At 38.2% G+C, this 22,149-nt stretch overlaps 1 protein-coding gene across 5 annotated transcripts in view; it reads right to left on the bottom strand.

Moving 5' to 3' along the window:
* Positions 1-22,149, bottom strand: part of LYRM4 (LYR motif containing 4) — a 132,314-nt gene that overhangs the window by 87,642 nt on the left and 22,523 nt on the right. For 3 of the 5 annotated variants that reach the window (XM_005869645.2, XM_014542406.1, XM_014542405.1), the window contains exon 2: positions 16,694-16,814. In XM_005869645.2, the coding sequence (XP_005869707.1) occupies positions 16,694-16,814 (121 nt within the window). Of the gene's footprint in view, positions 1-7,479; positions 7,592-16,693; positions 16,815-22,149 lie in introns of all 5 variants that reach the window. The other 2 variants (XR_001362741.1, XR_001362742.1) reach the window with 1 other exon arrangement.

A 22,149-nucleotide genomic window follows, 5' to 3' on the forward strand; every position in this document is an offset into this window, starting at 1 on the left:
CCTCTGCTGCTGCCACTGCCGGCAGCACAAGCCTCGGCTGGCCCTGGTCACCTGAGCCTCAGGCCGGCTCTGGGCGGCTGGGCAGCCGCCATCTGAGGCTTGCCTGTGCCTCGGGCTGGCCCTGGGTAGCTGTGGGGCTGAGGGGACTGGTAGATTCCGGAGGCAGGCGTGCGGAGTGGCCGGGCCCGCCTCCCTGGCGGGGCTGAGGAGACTGGGCACCACCATCTTGTGGCTCTGGGCGCCACCACCTCTGAGGGCGGGGCAGTCAATTAGCATATTCCCTCCTTATTGGCTGTGGGCACCGCCATCTTTGTGACAGCATGAGGGTCAATTAGCATATTCCCTTTTTATTAGATAGGCTTTTTTGGTCTCTGTCATTTATTTCTGCTCAGACCTTTATTATTTCCTTCTTTCTACTTACTCTGGGCTTTTCTTATTGCTTTTTTTCTAGTTTTTTAAGTTGTAGGGTTAGATAACTTATTACCAGTTTTTCTTGTTTTTTGAGGTAGGCCTGTAGTGCAATGAACTTCCCTCTAAGGACTGCTTTCATTGTGTCCCAGAGATTTTGGGTTGTGCTTTCATTGTCATTTGTTTCCAGGATGCTTTTTATTTCTTCTTTGATCTCTTTGGTAACCCATTCGTTGTTTATCTACTCCATAATAAGTTTTTACATCTTTTAAACATATTTTATATAATAAAAATTATTGTCTTTTAAAAATAGGATCTAAATATTCCAAAAATTTATATGGAATCAAACAAGACCCCAAATAGCCACAGCAATCTTGAGAAAGAAGAACAAAGTTGGAGGTATCACAATACCAGATATCAAGCTATTTTACAAAGCCACTGTACTCAAAACAGCATGGTACTGGCACAAGAACAGGCATATAGACCAATGGAACACAACAGAGAACCCAGAAATCGATCCAAGACGATATGCTCAATTAATATTTGACAAAGGAGGCAAGAGCATATAATGGAGTCAAGACTGTCTCTTTAATAAATGATGTTGGGAAAATTGGACAGATACGTGCAAAAAAATGAAACTAGACCACCAACTTGCACTATATACAAGAATAAACTCAAAATGGATAAAAGACCTAAATGTAAGACATGAAACCATAAAAATCCTAGAAGAAGCCATTGGCAGCAAAATCTCAGACATCTCTCATAGCAGTATCTTTACAGATACATCTCCTAGGACAATGGAAACTAAGGAAAAATAAACAAATGGGACTACGTCAAAATAAAGAGCTTTTGCACAGCAAAAGAAACCATCAACAAAATAACAAGAGAGCCCACTGCATGGGAGAACATATTTGCCAATGTTATATCCAAATAATACATCCGATAAGGGGCTAACTTCCAAAATTTACAGGGAACTCATACACCTTAACAAAAGGAAGACAACCCAATTAAAAAATGGGCAAAGGACCTAAATAGATACTTCTCCAAAATTGACATACAAAAGATCAAGAGACATATGAAAAAAGCTCAAAGTCACTAATCATCTGAGTGATGCAAATCAAAACAACAATGCAATACCACCTCACACCTGTTAGAATGGCTATCATCAACAAATCAACAAAGGACAAATGTTGGAGAGCATGTGGAGAAAAGGGAACCATCATACACTGCTGGTGGGAATGCAGACTGGTGCATCCTCTGTGGAAACAGTTTGGAGTTTCCTCAAAAATTTATAATGGAACTACCATTTGATCCAGTGTTTCCACTTCTAGGAATATATCCCAAAAATTCAGAAACACCCATTAGAAAGAATATATGCACCCCTATGTTCATAGCAGTGCAATTTACAATAGCTAAGACTTGGAAACAGCCTAAGTGCCCATCAGCAGATGAATGGATTTGAAAGCTGTGGTACATTTATACAATGGAATACTACACAGCTGTAAAAAAGAAGGAACTTTTACCATTTGCAACAGCATGGATGGAAGTAGAAAGCCAGTCAGAGAAAGATAAATATCACGTGATCTCACTCATATGTGGAATCTAATGAACAATATAAACTAATGAACAAAAATAGACCCAGAGACATGGAGACATAGATCAGACTGTCAAACTTCAGAGGGAACGCAGGGGAGGGTGAAGAAGGGGAGATCAACCAATGAACGTATGTACATAAGCCATGGACACAGATGGTAGGGTGATGAAGGCTTGGGTGGAAGGAGGAATAGGGAGGGAAATGGGGGGAAAAAGGGACATATGTAATACTTTCAACAATAAAGATTTATTTAAAAAAATAAATATACATAAAATAAAGTAAATCTTAAGGAAAAAAAGAGAAATAAATTTGTATTGTGCTTATAGTAAAATAAAAAAATAAAATCATTAAAATATCCATACTACCAAAAGCAATCTATAGATTCAACACAATTCCTATGAAAATACCAATGGCATTTTTCATAGAGCTAGAACAAATACTCCAAAAATGTACATGGAAACACAAAGACCCTGATAGCCACAGCAATCTTAAGAAAGAGAAACAAAGTTGGAGGTATCATGCTACCTGATATTAAACTAATCAAAACAACATGGTACTGGCATAAAAACAAATACATAGATCAATGAAACAGACTAGAGAGGCCAAAAATAAACCCATGAGCATATGTTCAATTAATATATTGACAAAGAACATACAATGAGGTAAAGACAGTCTATTCAACAAATGGTGTTGGGAATATTGAATGAAACTAGACTTGCTTACATCACATAGAAGAAAGACTTAAATGTAAGACTCCAAATCATAAAACTGCTAGAAGAAAATATAGGCAGTAAAATCTTTGACATTTCCCTTAGCTATATGTTTTTTTTTCTGATATATTTCCTCAGAGAAAGAAAACAAAGGAAAAAATAAACAAATGTGACTACATCAAACTAAAAGGCTTTTAGCATAGAAAAGGAAACCATCAACAAAACAAAAAGACAACCTACTGAATGTAAGAAGCTATGTGCCACTGATACATCCCATAAGGGATTAACATACAAATCTATGAAGAATGGATAAAACACTCAACACCAAAAAAACAATCAAATTTAAAAATGGGCAGAGGACCTGAATAGACACTTCTCCAAAGAGGACAAACAGATAGCCAATAGATATAGAAAAAGAAGGTTAATGTCACTAATCATCAGAGATGCAAATTAAAACTACAACGAGATATCACCTCACACCTGTCAGAATTGGTATCATCAATACATTAACAAACAAGTGTTGGTGTGAATGTGGAGTAAAGGGAACTTTCCTGCACTGTTGTTGGGAATTCAGTTTGGAGCAACCATGATGAAAACTGGAATGAGGTTCTCAAAAAGTTAAAAATGGAACTGCCTATGACCTAGCAATTCCATTTCTGGATATATATCTGAAAAAACCCCAAACACTAATTTGAAAAAAATATATGCACTCCTATGTTCACTGTAGCATTATTTACAATAGCCAAGATATGAAAGCTACCTAAGTGTCCATCAATAGATGAATGGATAAAGAAGAGGGGGTACCTATATACAATGGAGTATAACTTGGCCATAAATAAGAATGAAAATATTACAATTTTTGATAGCATGGATGGACCTAAGGGTATTATACTAAGTGAAATAATTCAGACAAAGAAAGATAAGTAGCATATTGATTTCACTTATATGTGGAATCTAAAGAGCAAAATAAATGAATAAAATAGAAACAAACCCACAGATACAGAGAACAGACTGATGGTTGCCGGAGGGGAGAGGGGTTGAGGGATTGGGTGACAAAGTTGAAGGGATTAAGAACTATAAATTGGTAGTCACAAAATAGCCACAGGGCCCTGGCTGGTGTGGCTCAATTGGTTGAGGATTGTCCCATGCACCAAGAGGTCGCTGGTTGGTTCACAGTTAGAACACATACCTGGGTTGTGGACTTGATCCCCAGTAGGGGGTGTTCAGGAGGCAGCCGACTAATGAATCTCTCATCAATGTTTTTCTTTCTCTCTCCTTTTACCTCCCTTTCTCTCCCTCAAATCAATAAAAACATATCTTTAAAAAAGTGCATTCTTTTAGAAAAAAATAGGTCACAGGGATGTAAATTAAAGCATAGGGAATAAGTCAATAATATTGTAATAACTATGTATATTGCCAGGTAAGTACTTGAAATATAGAGGGGACCACTTTGTAATGTATGCGATTGTCTAACCACTATGCTGTACAACTGAAACTAATGTTGCATGTAAACTGTATTTGAAAAATAAAATTTAAAGTTCTTTAAAAAACGACTCACTGGCCCAGCCGGTGTGGTCAGTGGTTGAGCGTTAACCTATAAACCAGAAGGTCACAGTTCGATTTCTAGTCACATGCCCGGGTTGTGGGCTAGATCCCCAGGCTGGAGAATGCAGAAGGCAGCCAATCAATGATTCTCTCTCATCATTGATGTTTCTATCTTTCTCTCCCTCTCCTTTCCTCTCTCTGAAATCAATAAAAACATATTTTTAATAAAAAGACCAAAAAAACAAAAACAAAACAAAACCGAACAGGACTCACTGGAGATCATACCATGAGTCAGACGTAGAGCATTGGCTAGAACCAGTGTTTCCTTCTGTGTCTTCCTACCAAACCACCTTGCCTTTATTAAGCATTCATGCAGTGTTTACTACATCTCTGAGGCACTGGAAATACCATGGTGAACAAGAAACCCTGGTTCTCTGGAAGGTGAGAGCGTTAGGGGCAGAGATAACTTACTAATACATCATTGCAAAGCCATGTAATAAATCTATAGTTACATTTTATTGTTTGGTGGCCCAGAAGCAACAAGATTTTAGCAGGCAAGAAAGGGGGAGGAAGGGCATTGAAAGCCTTCCCTCAGGAATGGGGTATAGGTGCTGTGCTCGTCCAGTGGCCACAGAAGGCCCAGCCCTCAAGGATCCTGCAATCCAGCTTAAGTGAGACTCAGGTGCTTCCATTCACGAAGCAACAGAAATGCTGCGAAGGCAGGACATAAAGTATGATGTCCATGTGACAGGCTCCGCATGGTACAGAAAGAGACAGGAATAAGCTTGTTCCTAATGGTTCGCTAAACTGCCTAGAGTAGAAGAGAGTGGTCAATGTCTTGTAGGAGAAAATGAGCTCAGTTTTTTAAAAAAATTTCCAATTAGAAAAATACTTTAATATTATGAAAAATACAGCTACAAAGCTAGCTGCAAACTTTAATAATAGAGTTATGAAAAAAAGCAAAACACTAAGTTTGGCACTAAGACAGAACCCAGTTCAAAGCTAGAGAAAAATTTATTTTTTTCTCTTTTTACAGTCTCCCCTTCCCCATCCCACTCTTTCTAGGTTTGTTGAGTCTTGGTGAAGAAAACCTCATTTGTCAATAAGTTATCTACAACCTGTCACCTGTACGAAAGGGCAACTGCTGTTCCTCAGCTTGACCCATGTAACATTCCTGTCATCACTGAGTGTTAAAAGCTTTATGAAGTATTGCCAAAGTATTTTCTCGAATTGGTTCCCTTGCTGAGGCTGACTATGAAGAATAAACATTACATAACTCAGCATTATGTAATCTAGTTACTCTCCCACGCTTATCAAAACATGTTATCTGTGAGATCTGGGGAATCAAGCTTTCTTTTTAAAGTCAATTTAGTAAATAGAGAAGGTCAGTGACATAACTCACCCTTATAGTTCTTAATTCCTTCACAGGTATGTTCTGTAACCTAATGATCATTTTCAGAATCAGAAAATGTCAGGCATGCAAGGGATCTTAGAGAGCCATGGCATGACCTTCCCCTTACCTACAGGAGGAGGTCTGCATATGAGGACTGCCTGCCAGCTGCCAAGGAGGCGGTTGGGAGCAGAACCCATCTCTGCTGGCTCCTAGGCCAGACAGCATTCAGTGATTGAGTATTTATTGGGCTCTGATGGCAAATCTACCTCCGTGCAGGCAATTCTGGAATACACTAACTTATTAGTAAAATTCAGGAATAACCTGTTGAAACCCCCAGTCCAATTTCAACAAGGCATTTAGGTTTGTTAAGTACAGCAGATTGATAAAAAAAATTCTTGTGCTATTAGAGATCTTGGAATTAATGCACCCAATTGTGTACTTTTTATAGATGAGGCCTAAAAGGTCAGGGAATTTTTGATGGTGCAATCACTAATTTTTGATAGACTTTGAAGAGGAATCCTTGTGACTTGGGGTAAGTCTTTTTTCACTACATTAAGGAGGTGAGATGGGTGGGGAGAAGAAAAGTATTCTATGAAGTGGAAATGTTTGAAGAAAAGGAAAATATTTAAAATACTGATTTAATTGTGTACTAGCATTATTAAATAAAACTAAGATTATTACAATGCTACATCTTAGAGAATATTTAGGGTTTTTTTGCTTATTTATAACTGACCAATCCATAAAATGACAGCCTTAATTATTAGATAAAGGAAGAATTGAAATTTCTGACATACCATTTGGCTTTGATATTTCCAAAACATAGCAAGTACAAAACTAACATTAAGAATGGTATTTCTTTGTCTTTAGTAGAAAAATTAAATGATAATGTTTTAAGAGAGATTAAATATCATGACTAAGGAAGCTATCATCCTTGTTAGAATTTAAATTTAGGTGTATCTTGCTCAAAACCTCTTCCCTTACCAACTATTATTATGTCTTTGAATAAAACAAGTTGTTTTTTTTAGGATGATACAGGTATAATTAGGAGAAATCTTTCAAAAGGCACAAATAAAACTATCCTTTATATATGTGTATATATATATATACACATACACACACAAATGAAACCCATCAAATTTGAAAAAAAATCCAACTACAGATATCAAATGCTCAGAAAATGAGTACATGTTCTCATATACACACTGGACTTGGGGGGAGTGTCAGTATCTCCCTGTGCCTCAGAGGATGTGGTACAGAAAACACAAATTAACATGAACAGGGTGTGCCCCTTCTATTACCCTTCTTAGAAGATGTGACATTGTTCCTTTGTCATCTTGGGAGAAGATCTTCAGCATAAGCATGACTTGAATTAACTTTGATTGCTTGAAAGGATGAGCCAAGCAGTAAGGCATCAAAAGGTTTCCACTGAAGGGCACTTCAGTGATAGCTTGTCAAGAAAAGCACAATTGGAGCTGCAACCTTCAGATCTGTGGGGAAATTCTGAGCAAACACTTCTTAAATAAGGTGGCTGACCTTTAACATTTTCAGACTGTGGTTTTTGTATTTTTTCTTTTGAAGGCAGAGAGAGTGAAAGTGTTTTTCAGAAATGATAAATAAGATCAGCCCTTGGGATAAACTATTCATAAGACTACAGACAGTAAGCTGTTAGCTTTTAATAAGAGTTCTAAATGAGCAATTAGAAAAAGAAGTACAAATCTTGTCTTCTCTCACATCCGAAGTCTCATTTACCTTCTGCCAAAATAAGGCCACTTGCAGTCTGATCTCTATTCTAAGAACTGGCTAAAATATAAGAATAGATGTGGGCTCACCATTCTTCTGAGTGTGTGTCTTCAGGAAAACTAGTAAAACATGCCAAGTCTGACTTTCCTCTTCTAACCCAAGGATACTGGTATGGTCTTAGAAGGCTGCTGTTAGGAGAAACTGAGACAACATATTCAAAGTGCTTAGCACATAGTGTCAGCACATAGAAAGGGCACAATGAACACTGACAACATCACCACCACCACCTTCATCAATAAAATCATCTCTTTATAGATGTGGTAAATAAGGCAAACAAACAACTTGCCCAATATCACACAATAGATTACTATCAGAGCTGAGATCCGTGTACTTTCTGCTCCAGAGTTGTTACTATCTACTTCCACTTTAGATGCTTCAGAAACAAAAACAGTTCAAGGAATTCAAGAGCGAACAGCTGTAGCAAACTAGACGGGAGGATAATAAAAATTCCCAAATAAAACTCGTGCAAAAACTTTCTATGATTAGCATTACCAGTGCCTTCCTCTTGAGCTCTTCTGAACATGGAAATATGCACAAGACCTATTATGAGATATGAAAAATGCAGAGGTGAGCAAGGCTTTGTCTAGAAAGGAAATGGAATCTTGTTTTGTGTATGTCAACCTTGGAGGAATCAAGTAAATTTAATGGGAAATCTTCAACCAAGAGGCATTTCTTCTACAAGAATGCCACCTATGGGTGGGCATATTATTGCCCCAGACTGGAAGATTTACTGGAATTTCTAGAAAAAGCAGAGAGGGAGACAATTAGTTTAAATTCTTGTAAAAAGAAGTCTTTTTATAGCTGCAGAGGAACTATATATTGAACAGACTGAAAAAGTAGGTTTACAGTAGAGTATGTGAAATACAGAGTTTATTTCTGGGTTATTATTAATTACTAGAGGCCCAATGCATGAAATTCGTGCAAGAGTAGGCCTTCCTTCCCCTGGCTGCTGGCACCAGCTTCCGTCCAGCACCCGGGACCTGGGCTTCCCTCCAGCCACTGGCAGAAACCCGGGACCCGGGCTTCCCTCGCAGCCCCGGCTTCATCCGGAAGGTCATTCAGAAGGATGTCCGGAAGGATGTCTGGTCTAATTAGCATATTATGCTTTTATTATTATAGATTGTTTTATTTTTCCTATGAACAACCGTAAACCTACTTTCACCCCACCCTGTCCATAGCTGGCTACAACTTTTCTCATATGTAGCCTAAACTACAGAGTTAAGATCTTGGTGAAAAATGGTCAAGGAAAGCTGAGCATAGAGTAAATTACTCTAAAGTGTATCAGTAAGTTTCTGCAAGTGAAGAAGAAGGGGACAGATATTGAACTACAGAAATTTAGAACTGGAATTAGCCTTATCTGTCACTTAAGTATTTGGATGGAAAAATATATTGTTGCTGTAGTATGTAATTGTACAGTGAGAGGATAAATTGGGTGCTTCTACTTTTGCCCCACCCTATGTTTTGACCATCATGAATTCCAAAAACTTCTCTTGGTCCCAACCTTTCCAGTAGATGACACATCACCAGCACTAGCACCTATCTCTAAGCAGAACATCTTCTTTCAAAGAAAATTAAATAGCAGTTGAAAAGCAATAATGTCTTAAGTAATAGAAAAAAGAAAGATTAAAATGCTTTCCTCAAGCCCTAATGTCAATACTAGTTTCTTCCTAATTTGACTTCTTTCTGCTGCCTGACTGGCTTCTTTGCTACATTAAACACAATCCGCTCAATAAATCAAATATACTGTATATATTGCAATTCTGTGCCCACAATTTCTTTTCCTAAACATTTATTGAGCACCCACTCAATAAATATAATTATGAATTGACCTTATGAGCTTTTTGGAGGAAAAGTTGGGATGGAATTATGAGGTCCATCAGAACCTTGTAGAAGTTATTTCTCATTTTGACTCTTTGGAGACAAACTCCTTGTCTCCATCCTAGATCTCATCTATTATTCACTCATTTAATATAGAACAGAAATATACACTGAGTGGCCAGATTATTATGACCACCTGACGTTTGTAGGCAAAATAGCTATAATTTTGCGCTGAAGTTGCTAGAGGGCCAGACCATTATAAACAGGGAAGCAGGTTGTTTACCACGACAGTAGAAGTGATTTTTTTTCTGAAGATATGAGTAAACAACACGATTTAACAGCCTTTGAACATGGAATATATATATAGTACTTACCCCTATACCTATATAGATAAACCAAAATTAGACCAAAGCATCAATCTACATATTTAAAAAATAATAAGGCAGTCAGAAGCAAGTGAGATTTATGTACTCTGTCTTAGACTTGGGAGCAGACAGGAAAGCTCAGTTTAGTGGAGGCTAGTCCAGAACTTGATATCAGGAGAGAGGAAGAACCATTATAAATAGGGAAGCAGGTTGTTTACCACGACAGTAGAAGTGATTTTTTTTCTGAAGATATGAGTAAACAACACGATTTAACAGCCTTTGAACATGGAATATATATATAGTACTTACCCCTATACCTATATAGATAAACCAAAATTAGACCAAAGCATCAGTCTACATATTTAAAAAATAATAATGCAGTCAGAAGCAAGTGAGATTTATGTACTCTGTCTTAGACTTGGGAGCAGACAGGAAAGCTCAGTTTAGTGGAGGCTAGTCCAGAACTTGATATCAGGAGAGAGGAAGAACTCACACAAACTGCCAGGGTCAATCGTCTTTATAGAATGATTTTATATGAAAATAATGGAAGTTTATAGAAAGGTGGAAGAATTTCTTTACTAGTTATAGGATGTAAGATAATGCATATAGCTGGAAAGAAATAGAGATTGCCAGACTTAATTATAATTTTCAGGGAGTTGTTCCAAAAGTGTCAAAGAAAGAACATGTGTATGTTAGACTTCTATTTAGTGGACCAAAATGATAAAGAAGGAGCAAAAGGTGCCTGCTTTACTAATAATGGAGGAAAAACAATCTGCCATTTTACTTCTTCAAATCAGAGTAATCCTTAGGTGTGGTGTGAAAGGCTAATAAGAAATGCAGATGCTCTCCTGAATCCTTCAGGGTTGCCACAATGAAGATTAACTATTTTTGTGCACTAAGGATATAAAGAAAGAATGACTCTGATGAGAGGCGGAGCTAGGTTGATGTGGTCCTTAAATATCTTAGAAACAAAATTGGGGGATGACTTAAGATTATCTTTATCGAGAGAAACAAAGATGGCGGCATAGGTAAACACACGAGTTTGCTGAAACCCGGGACCCGGGCTTCCCTCGCAGCCCCGGCTTCATCCGGAAGGTCATTCAGAAGGATGTCCGGAAGGATGTCTGGTCTAATTAGCATATTATGCTTTTATTATTATAGATTGTTTTATTTTTCCTATGAACAACCGTAAACCTACTTTCACCCCACCCTGTCCATAGCTGGCTACAACTTTTCTCATATGTAGCCTAAACTACAGAGTTAAGATCTTGGTGAAAAATGGTCAAGGAAAGCTGAGCATAGAGTAAATTACTCTAAAGTGTATCAGTAAGTTTCTGCAAGTGAAGAAGAAGGGGACAGATATTGAACTACAGAAATTTAGAACTGGAATTAGCCTTATCTGTCACTTAAGTATTTGGATGGAAAAATATATTGTTGCTGTAGTATGTAATTGTACAGTGAGGATAAATTGGGTGCTTCTACTTTTGCCCCACCCTATGTTTTGACCATCATGAATTCCAAAAACTTCTCTTGGTCCCAACCTTTCCAGTAGATGACACATCACCAGCACTAGCACCTATCTCTAAGCAGAACATCTTCTTTCAAAGAAAATTAAATAGCAGTTGAAAAGCAATAATGTCTTAAGTAATAGAAAAAAGAAAGATTAAAATGCTTTCCTCAAGCCCTAATGTCAATACTAGTTTCTTCCTAATTTGACTTCTTCCTGCTGCCTGACTGGCTTCTTTGCTACATTAAACACAATCCGCTCAATAAATCAAATATACTGTATATATTGCAATTCTGTGCCCACAATTTCTTTTCCTAAACATTTATTGAGCACCCACTCAATAAATATAATTATGAATTGACCTTATGAGCTTTTTGGAGGAAAAGTTGGGATGGAATTATGAGGTCCATCAGAACCTTGTAGAAGTTATTTCTCATTTTGACTCTTTGGAGACAAACTCCTTGTCTCCATCCTAGATCTCATCTATTATTCACTCATTTAATATAGAACAGAAATATACACTGAGTGGCCAGATTATTATGACCACCTGACGTTTGTAGGCAAAATAGCTATAATTTTGCGCTGAAGTTGCTAGAGGGCCAGACCATTATAAACAGGGAAGCAGGTTGTTTACCACGACAGTAGAAGTGATTTTTTTTCTGAAGATATGAGTAAACAACACGATTTAACAGCCTTTGAACATGGAATATATATATAGTACTTACCCCTATACCTATATAGATAAACCAAAATTAGACCAAAGCATCAGTCTACATATTTAAAAAATAATAATGCAGTCAGAAGCAAGTGAGATTTATGTACTCTGTCTTAGACTTGGGAGCAGACAGGAAAGCTCAGTTTAGTGGAGGCTAGTCCAGAACTTGATATCAGGAGAGAGGAAGAACTCACACAAACTGCCAGGGTCAATCGTCTTTATAGAATGATTTTATATGAAAATAATGGAAGTTTATAGAAAGGTGGAAGAATTTCTTTACTAGTTATAGGATGTAAGATAATGCATATAGCTGGAAAGAAATAGAGATTGCCAGACTTAATTATAATTTTCAGGAAGTTGTTCCAAAAGTGTCAAAGAAAGAACATGTGTATGTTAGACTTCTATTTAGTGGACCAAAATGATAAAGAAGGAGCAAAAGGTGCCTGCCTTACTAATAATGGAGGAAAAACAATCTGCCATTTTACTTCCTCAAATCAGAGTAATCCTTAGGTGTGGTGTGAAAGGCTAATAAGAAATGCAGATGCTCTCCCGAATCCTTCAGGGTTGCAACAATGAAGATTAACTATTTCTGTGCACTAAGGATATAAAGAAAGAATGACTCTGATGAGAGGCGGAGCTAGGTTGATGTGGTCCTTAAATATCTTAGAAAAAAAACAAAACAAAAAAAAAAGATTATCTTTATCTACTGCCTCAGGCGCTCATGTCCTTGAACTTCTGAGTTTGCTCTAAGGAACTGGAAGTACTGCCTCAGGCGCTCACGTCCTTGAACTTCTGAGTTTGCTCTAAGGAACTGGAAGACCTGAACACAGATCTGGTCATTAGCCAGGGACAAGGCATCTAGCTTTATTGCACCTTGGTTTTGCTACCCTCCAGAAAGAAGGAAATCTATGCACAGAGACTTTTTAAGAACTGCAAAATCTTACCATGCTTACCGCTGTATCATCAGCATCACAGCTGACTGAGTGACTGAAAAGTTAGAAAAAAGATCCACTTGAAAGACTGAGTTGAAAGCAGGGAAGTAGGGGACACTGTTGAGAGAGGAGACAGTCTGATGAAGGAATTCAATTTGAGTAAAATGCCTTATGGATGTGCACATCTGGCAGCTTGAAAGGCGGCAGTAAGCTTTCTCATCTGTGGAAAAGTGATGCTGAGGTTGATGTGCATCCTGATGGTCTCTGGGCCCAAGTACTCAAGTGAAAGAGGGACTTGATATAAAGACAGTACAGCTCATGAGGGTAATGTCTCAAGATCCTTATTAGATTCCTGCTTTCCTTTCAAGGTTCAATCTCTCTGAAGAGAGGTTTGGAGCAGCCAGCAAGATACCACAATTTGGTGGCACAGACTCCTTTACTGCACTGTATGATCTCAGGGGCCAAACTCTTCATATATTCATTTAGTCCACAAATAAATAGTAAGAGCCAACTTTATGGGGGGCTATTCTAGATACTCTGGATAACAATAGTATTTACTATGTGCTAGCATCCTTCTAAGGGTTTCACATATGTTAACTTATTTGATCCTCACTATAACCCATGAAGTTGGGCCTGTTGTCATCTGTACTTTACACAAGGCACCGAGAAGTTAGATATCTGGTTCAAAGTCACAGTAGGTTGAATAAGGATTTGAACACAGTCAGGCTGGCTCCAGAGCCCATGCTCTTACATACCAGGTAGCCGTGACCATGACAGGTGAGATCCCTGTCTTCACAGGAAAGGAGAAAACAGACAACAGTAATGTTATTTTTGGTTAGATAAGTGCTGTAATGAAAACTAAAGCAGGGTAAGGTGATAGAGTGACAGAGGGAAGGAGGCTATTTTAGATTCTGTGATAAGTGAAGTCTGAGCAAAAGTCTGAGGGAAAAGGGGAATCGAAAAGGGGAGAAACTAGTTCAGGCAGTAGGTGCAAAGGTTCTGAGATGGGAACAAGCTGGAGATATACAAGGGATATGAAGAAGGTACATAGTGCAAGGGAGACAAGAGCAATGGAGGGCCTTTGAGGACTTCATAAGGACATCATATTTCATTGTCAGAGTGCAACGAAGCCCCTGGAGCATTGTGACCTGTGTGAAACCTGCTCTGATTTTCCTTATAAAGTTCATTCTGGCAGTGTGCGAAGAATAGAACATTTCGGGACAAGGGCAATTGGAGCAAGTTAGAAGGTTATTACAGTGGCCAGTGAGAAGGAAATACAGATGCTACTTTATTTTAGGCCTTTTCGCCAAGGTCAAGTTTACCAGCTTAGAGTGAGGTGGCTCCAGGAGTCCACCACAGCTCATAAGCCAACTATGGTAAATGTTATTCTTGAATTCAGGAACAGTCTTGATGTGAAAGGGAAGTGAACAGAAACCTCCCAGTTGTTGACCTATAATTGGCTAACTAGTTTTCTGATTGAATGAGAATGCTTTCATTTGTCAGGGCCTCTCTGAGCAGGGCCTTTAGGGATCACATGATCAATCACGTAGTTACTAGCTGATGTACTAGTTACTATGGAAGCTCTGGGCACTGGCAGTCCTGGGTTGGGCACTGGGCCTCTAAGTGGATTCACTGGGGATGTCTGATGACAGCCAATCTAGTCTTTTTTTTTTTTTAGAGGGTAGTTTTAGCATTTCAGAAGACACAGCTGAAATTGTGGAACAGATTACTTAAAGGTAACCTTTTCTAAGCATTTTCTACTCTGAGCAAAGTTACACTAGAAGAGGAAACCAGCCTGTTTTGGTGATGCTTGCCAACTTTTACATGGGAAAGTGCCAAAGAGGTAAATCTTTCTGAGTTTATGCAAAAGAAGGACAAGTTCCAATGTTAAAGGTTCCACAAATTTCAACCACTGATGCCTGGGTAGTGCCACTGTTCTAGTTCTCAAAATGCAACTCATTAATCTGCTACTCTCAAAGTATATGCAAATGTGCAGATCAGTTTCTTTGTAAACTATACTAAGCATACGAGTTATTTTCCACCACAAGTCTTATTTTTTCCACCCATTTACCTTAGTCAAAGATAATTTCCTAGGCTTGTCTGAATGTGGCAAAGTTATTTCTATTGCTAAATAACTACAGTACTCAAGGAGGGTCACCAGAACCTGAAATGGTATTCTGGAACAGACTGTTTCATTATAAGGGAATAGAACAAGACTTCTAATCCTATATAATAAAAGCCTAACAAGCTAAGTGTCTGGTTGTCCATTCAACCAATCAAAGTGTAATATGCTAATGATATGCTAAGGCCGCTCAACCCCTCGCTATGATGTGCACTGACCACCAGGGGCAGAAAGTCGACTGGTTGACCAGTCACTATGACGTGCACAGACTACCAGGGGGCAGATGCTCCGACCGGTAGGTTAGCTTGCTGCTGGGGTCCGGCTGATCGGGACTGAGTGAGATGGGCCGGACATGTCTTGGAGCCTTCCCCAGCTGGCCAACCTCTTGCATCCCTCTGCAGCCCCCATGCACCAGTGGGGTCCCTCGGCCTGGCCTGCGCCCTCTCGAAATCCAGGACCCCTTGGGGGATGTCGGAGAGCCGGTTTCAACCCGATCCTGCAGGCCAGGCCAAGGGACTCCACTGGTATGCAAATTTGTGTACTGGGCCTCTAGTTTTGATATACAATGAAAACTACAGTTTTTAATACTGCTTCTCTTTTTTTTGAATTCTGTTTAGAGGCAAGCATGACGAATATATGTTAATATATTATGATATGATATAATGTTAGTCAAGCTGGCATCTCCTCATGACGCTAAAGAAGTTCTTTCCAAAACACAAACAGAAATTAGCAAAATGGCAAGGGGCTTCCCTTCCACACTTTATAAACAAATTTACTGCAAGTAAGAGAATAAAACAAATAGAAGCAGAAATGAAGCTTATGGTGTGATTACTGCTAAATTCAAGGAAAATAGTGAAAAGTATATGTCCTCAAGCTGGCATCTCCTCATGACGCTAAAGAAGTTCTTTCCAAAACACAAACAGAAATTAGCAAAATGGCAAGGGGCTTCCCTTCCACACTTTATAAACAAATTTACTGCAAGTAAGAGAATAAAACAAATAGAAGCAGAAATGAAGCTTATGGTGTGATTACTGCTAAATTCAAGGAAAATAGTGAAAAGTATATGTTTTTTTAGAGAGTGAGAAAGCCAACTGATAGTAAGCTACTTTAGTCTTTAGCTTTCCAATGAATTTTGCAGAAGGATGGATATATCGCACTACCCAGAGACCATGTTGTAGCAACTGCTCCACTCTACCTCAAGAGAAAGAGAGAGGCAAGCACAAATCAAGGTGGTCCCTGGCACTTCTACAAGATGAAAACAAAAGCACCTTCCAGGGTCCTTTATGGGGTCAATCCCAAAGCAGCTATTCACACCATTTCCACCTGCAGATACACCTTCCATGTGGCAACAAAATTCATTTCCTCACCAATGACCATGTCTTCAAGACAATCTTATCTTGAACTATGATTTTAAAATACTAAGAAAAGTAGAATACATTTATACTCTTTGACATATGTCCATATACAAATGTGTAATATATCTTACAAAGAGAACATTTTTTGGAAGTTTCCCATACTTAAAGCATCAACCTTTAGTTAAATGTGAGAACTCAGCTTCCCAAAGGATGCATTCCCTGGAAACTCTGGAAAGCTGATATTTTCCTTTATGTTCTCCTTGAATTCAATAATATAATAGGTCATCTTTCTATGTTTATATGAGTAAAAGGAACAGTCTCATGATTCTGTGTAAATCATAAATACCAAAAATAGTGACATGCATTCAAGGGGATGTGTCAAAGCTTTAAACTCTTAATGAAAAATAGTACATCATTGAACTTTCTTACCTGTCGACGAATCATTTCCAGGTCTCTCTTGGCTTTATTCACTAGAGCCTGAATTTCCACAGGATCTTTCATATTCTTATTTTCTCTGAAGGCATCTCTTATCTTCCTGATAGCATAAGTTCTAAATAAATTTGGGGTGGGGGAGAAAAGGTATCAGTATCTCTGAAGCTATGTTTTTAAATAAATTTAAAAGCTCTTCCTTAGGAATGAACTGTCTGATATTCTCCTATGGATAATTCACTTCAATGCTTGCTCTGGGGACAGGCCCATCCATTACAATTCTGGGATGACTAAGCAAACATATTTAGGGATATAAATCTACCCCAAACAAGTCACATATAAATGGCAAACTGCTCCTGAAATGCTCCTTAGATTGCTGATTCTTTATAGAGTTATTCACATGTGGCTACCCTCCATTTACATGGATAATTGAACCTTTAATGTACCGAGACAAAGCAAGAACTACGAGGGGAAATAGTGCACCACATATGAATGCACCAAGGCAGTGATCTAAGTCAGATTCGGGGAAGCTCTACAATCTTGTCCCATGTTTTGGCTGTTTCTTCCTCTTGTGTAACTTAACATCCACTTCAGGATCTTACCTCAGTAGAGAGTGCAGATTAAACACATATGCACATACATCCACACGCCTAACACTCTCCTCCCCCCATATAAATCACATGCAATATGGGATAGCAGTTCAAGAACAAGGCTTTCAAATCAGACAGGCTTAGGTTTAAATTTTTGCTCTAGCTCCCTGTTTGTGTGAAACTGGCCAACCTTCTTTAACATAACCCATGTTTTCTATCTGTAAGACAGGTAATCCTGCCTACCTCAAAGAGGTGCTAGGGGAGGAGAGAGTAAGCTTTATAATGAGTGTCTGAATCTGAAAGAGAACCTGGTACAAGAAAAAGACTCCATAAATGAAAACTGTTCCTCTTTCCTCTTGCTATTCCTTACTGCAATTATTATCTACCTCTCCTCGCATCACTGTCATACCAGAGTGTGTGCATAGAGGGTAGATGGGCCTGGATAATTAGCCATTGCTGCTGGGTCAAGAGTCCTTAACCTGATATACTCTCACACTCAGAGGGTCATGGCCTTTACCCCCAGGCCCACTCATCTGTACCAGATTAAAGACAAGGCTAAGGAGAAGCAGCCCATGTCAAACATATCAGACACAATTTTCTGTAGTTTTTGTAGCATCTCAGATTGCTCTTAACTTTGAACACCAGCTAAAGAATCCATGCGAAGCCCAGCTTCAACCTCTGAACCAGGAGTTCCCCATTGGGGCACATGCCTGGGTTGCAGGCTAGATCCCCAGTATGGGGCATGCAGGAGGCAGCCGAACAATGATTCTCTCTCATCATCGATGTTTTTATCTCTCCCTCTCCCTTCCTCTCTGAAATCAATACAAATGTATTTTAAAAAAAAAAAAGAATCCATGGGAAACTATTAGTAACATTTAGAAACATAAATAAGCCACCAATTTTAGGTAATTTAATTTTTAATAAAATCTTTGAAAGTCAGTAATTTTTATAATGAGTTAGATGATAGTGTTTGTAGTCTTTTGCTTCACTTAAAGGAGAGTTCCATAGCTATTTGGTTTCTCCTCTTGTACTCTACTTCTTACTAATCCTCTTTGTAGGCGAATCTTATTCTGCTGCCTCTTATGCATTGTATTCTCTAGGGCTCTGTAATGTACCTCTTTTCTTTTTAATAAAATCTCCTCCAGTAATTGCATTTGTGCTCAACTATCTATACTATATGCCATTGGATACCAAATCTTTTTCATACCTACGCCTTTCTGACTTCCACATTCATATGACCCAATCACTATAACCACTACAGATTCTCCCACTGAACACCATCTTTCTTTCCCCTTGCCTCCAATGGCCAGTATTCCTTCCTAGGTAGGAGTGTCTTCATACAACCACTGTCCAAGTCAGACATTTGGGGATTCATCCTAGATTCCTTCCTTTCCTTTATATTCATTCAATCACAAAGTATTACTGATTCAACCTTCTACTTCTGCAAATCCTCAGTCTGCATTTTGGTTCAGGCTCTTATCTCTCATACCACAGCCTTGGGATTATGGTGTGTGTGTGGTGTATAATAAAATGGATAGTAACACCAATAGAGAGAAAAGTACTGTGTGTAGATAACAGAGTGAGGAAGAGAGCAGAAATCTTCCTTCTTATGAGCGTTCCTACTAGAATATAAGCCCCAGAGAGTAGGAACTTTTATCTTTCTTGTTTACTACTGGATCTAAAGTGCCTAGTTCAGAGATGGTGCTCAACAAATATTTACTGAATACATGAACTTACCAAATGCCATAGGCAATAAAAAAAAATACCTTCAAGAAAAATACCAATAATCATAAGAAAAACACAACAAAGCATAAGAAACTGAAAAAAAAAGAATGAATGAAAAGGATTTGTAGCACTAAGATTGAAATAACCTCTGAAAGGTAATGATTACAAAATTTGCCATGAGAATTCACTGAAGAAATAGGTATTGAATGCCTATTATGTCAGCACTACACCAAGCACTAGACATACAGTGGAAACCAACAAAGTTATTGGCCACAGGAACCAGTGTGTGTGTGGAGGGGTGAAGTCTATGTATTTAGAGATGAAAGAGGAAATAGAAATCATTCAAAAATGGAAACAAAGGGGCTAAGGATACTTTTTTTTTGGATAATATAATAGCTCTTATCTTTTTAAAAAATATGTTTTTATTGATTTCAGAGAGGATGGGACAGGGAGAAGGAGAGAAAGATAGAAACATCAATGATGAGAGAGAATCATTGATTGGTTGCCTCTTGTATGTCCCCTACTGGGGATTGAGCCCACAACCCAGGCATGTGCCCTGACTGGGAATCAAATCCTGACCTTCTGATTCACAGGTCAACGCTTAACCACTGAGAAACACTGGCTGGGCTCTTTATTTATTAAAAAAAAATCTTCACCCAAGGATATGCTTATTGATTTTAGACAGAGAGGCTGAGGGAAGGAGAGAAGAGATAGAGGGTAGAGGAGAAAGAGAAAGAGGGATGTGAAAGAGAAATACTGATCAGTTGTCTCCTGTATACAACCTGACTGGGGATCAAACCTGTAACCTAGGTATGTGCCCTGACCGGAAATTGAATCCACAAATCTTTTGGTGTAAGGGATAATGCTCCAACCACCTGAGCCACTCGGCCAGGGCATCAGTTCTTATCTTGATTAGGATAGTGTTTTTACGGGCCTATATATATTTGTGAAAACATCGAAACTGTACACTTTAAACGGAGTCTGTAAATTACTCAATAGTATAGGGGTTATATTATATTTGTTCACTTAAGGAAAGCAAAAGAGGAGAAAAAAAAAGGAAACAAAATAAAGATGGCAATCCTAGAAAATAATCATATACCTAACTAAAGAAAGTAAAAATTAACACTGTTTTATAGAAACCAGAATAGAGTACAAAAGAGAAAATAAAGTCTAAAACACAAAAAATTGAATGAGTTGATGAGAAATATATTAAAAAATTAACCTTCAGAACAAGCAAATGTATATAACCTATGAATTATAAATTTGAACAAACTGAACTGAGTAGGTAATTATAGTTATAAAGAAAGAAAATGTCCCAGAAGTGATTATAAAATGTTGAGATTTAACAACCAGAGGATAATCGCAATATATTTACTTATAAAACCCTGGCTATTACCATAGACCAGGGATGGGGAACATCAGACCCATGGGCCACATCAGGCCCACAGGTCATATAAGGTCTGCAAAGTCATTTGGTCTGGCCATGCCAAGGCATATGGGGTGAGTTAATTAAATGTCTGACCAAATATAGCAGGCTAATTTTTAAGTTGATAATTTTGTATGGGCTGCAAATGATACCATAAATATCCAAATGGCCCTTGGCAGAAAAAAGTTTCCCGCCCCTTGCCATAGATAGTCAGGGAATGCCAGGAACTCTCCCCCATTGGCCAAGTTGGCACAGGAGGGCGTTCTTACACTAAGGTACACTTTAAATGGAGTATGTAAATTACTCAATAGTATAGAGGTTATATTATATTTGAAAGATGAATGGACAGGGCCCTCGCACACCAAAAGCTAAAAAGATGAATGGATAGAAAAGAATATCCCTTCCCTCCTTAATCCTATAAGAACTGGGGGCTTTGAGCAGAAAAGGGACATAGTCTTTGAGATGGCCATCCAGCATTCTCTCAGGTTGCTGCTCCTGAATAAACCTCTTTCCTCTTGCACCAGCACTTGTCTTATGAGTTTGGCTTTCATTGTGTCAGGCAGCTGAACCTGCATTTTGGTTACATGAACTCCAGGGTCAGAGAAAAAGAACTTTAAGAAAGAATAATGAATATTATACATTACGCAGATAATATTGAGTGATTATAAGTATATCCTCAGATTTCTATTTTCAAAATTCACAAAGCAAAGGACTGCTTTACACAGTCATTTTGTAGTGCTATTTTGAGGATCCAAAGAGATAACAAAATAATATCTATGACTTACAGCACAGGTAGCATGCACAAGTATTGTGCTAAGTACTGGATATATACCATTTAATCCTCACAAACTATCATACAGAGATATTTAAAATATTCAGGTTAAGATTACATGTTCTATACGTGTAGAGCTAGGTTCTGAAGACAGCTGACCACAGAGGTTGTGATTTTCAACTCTAAGCTTTGCTTCCTCCAGAAGCTGATAAACTCTATCCAATCTTTGATAAGCACTTGGTATAAGTCAAGTTGTTATATATTTTAAAAGGCATTTAAAAATTATTTCTGGCATCATAAAACCTAAAAAGATAATCTTATCTCTCAACACTGCTTCAAGTGTTTTTACAAACAGTTCAAGAGCCAAGCATATCTTAAGAAAAGACATGGCTGAGAACTTTATGAGGGAAAGTGCTATTGATATAAGCAGTAAGTGAAATAATTGAGTTTAATTGTTTTAAAAAGGAAGGAAATAATTGAGTTTAATTGTTTTAAAAAGGAGGACAGTGACTAGTGAGAAGGGTTGTGTAGTTAGGAGGTAAAGTTACTATCAGAAAACCCACTTTGGAAACCAAAGCTTCTCAGTTTTTGGACAGCTGTAAATAAAACCTATTACATCTTCCCTGTTTAAAATTCCCTAATGGTTTTCCATTATCTTCAGGATAAGTGTCAAATGCATTAGCATGGACAGTATACTCCTCTTTATCAATCCCACTCCATCAGGTACCACTAATACATGAACCACCAACCTCAGTCAAATGGGAACACTAGTAATTTCCGATAAGGGTTTAATCTCCAAAATTTACAGAGAACTCATACAACTTAACAAAAGGAAGATAAATGATCCAATCAAAAAATGGGCAAAAAATCTAAATAGACACTTATCAAAAGAGGACATACAGAAGGCCCAGAGACATATGAAAACATGCTCAAAGTCACTAAT

This window comes from Myotis brandtii, unplaced genomic scaffold (genome assembly GCF_000412655.1).
Source record: "Myotis brandtii unplaced genomic scaffold, ASM41265v1 scaffold300, whole genome shotgun sequence".
Taxonomy (NCBI): Eukaryota; Metazoa; Chordata; class Mammalia; order Chiroptera; family Vespertilionidae; genus Myotis; species Myotis brandtii.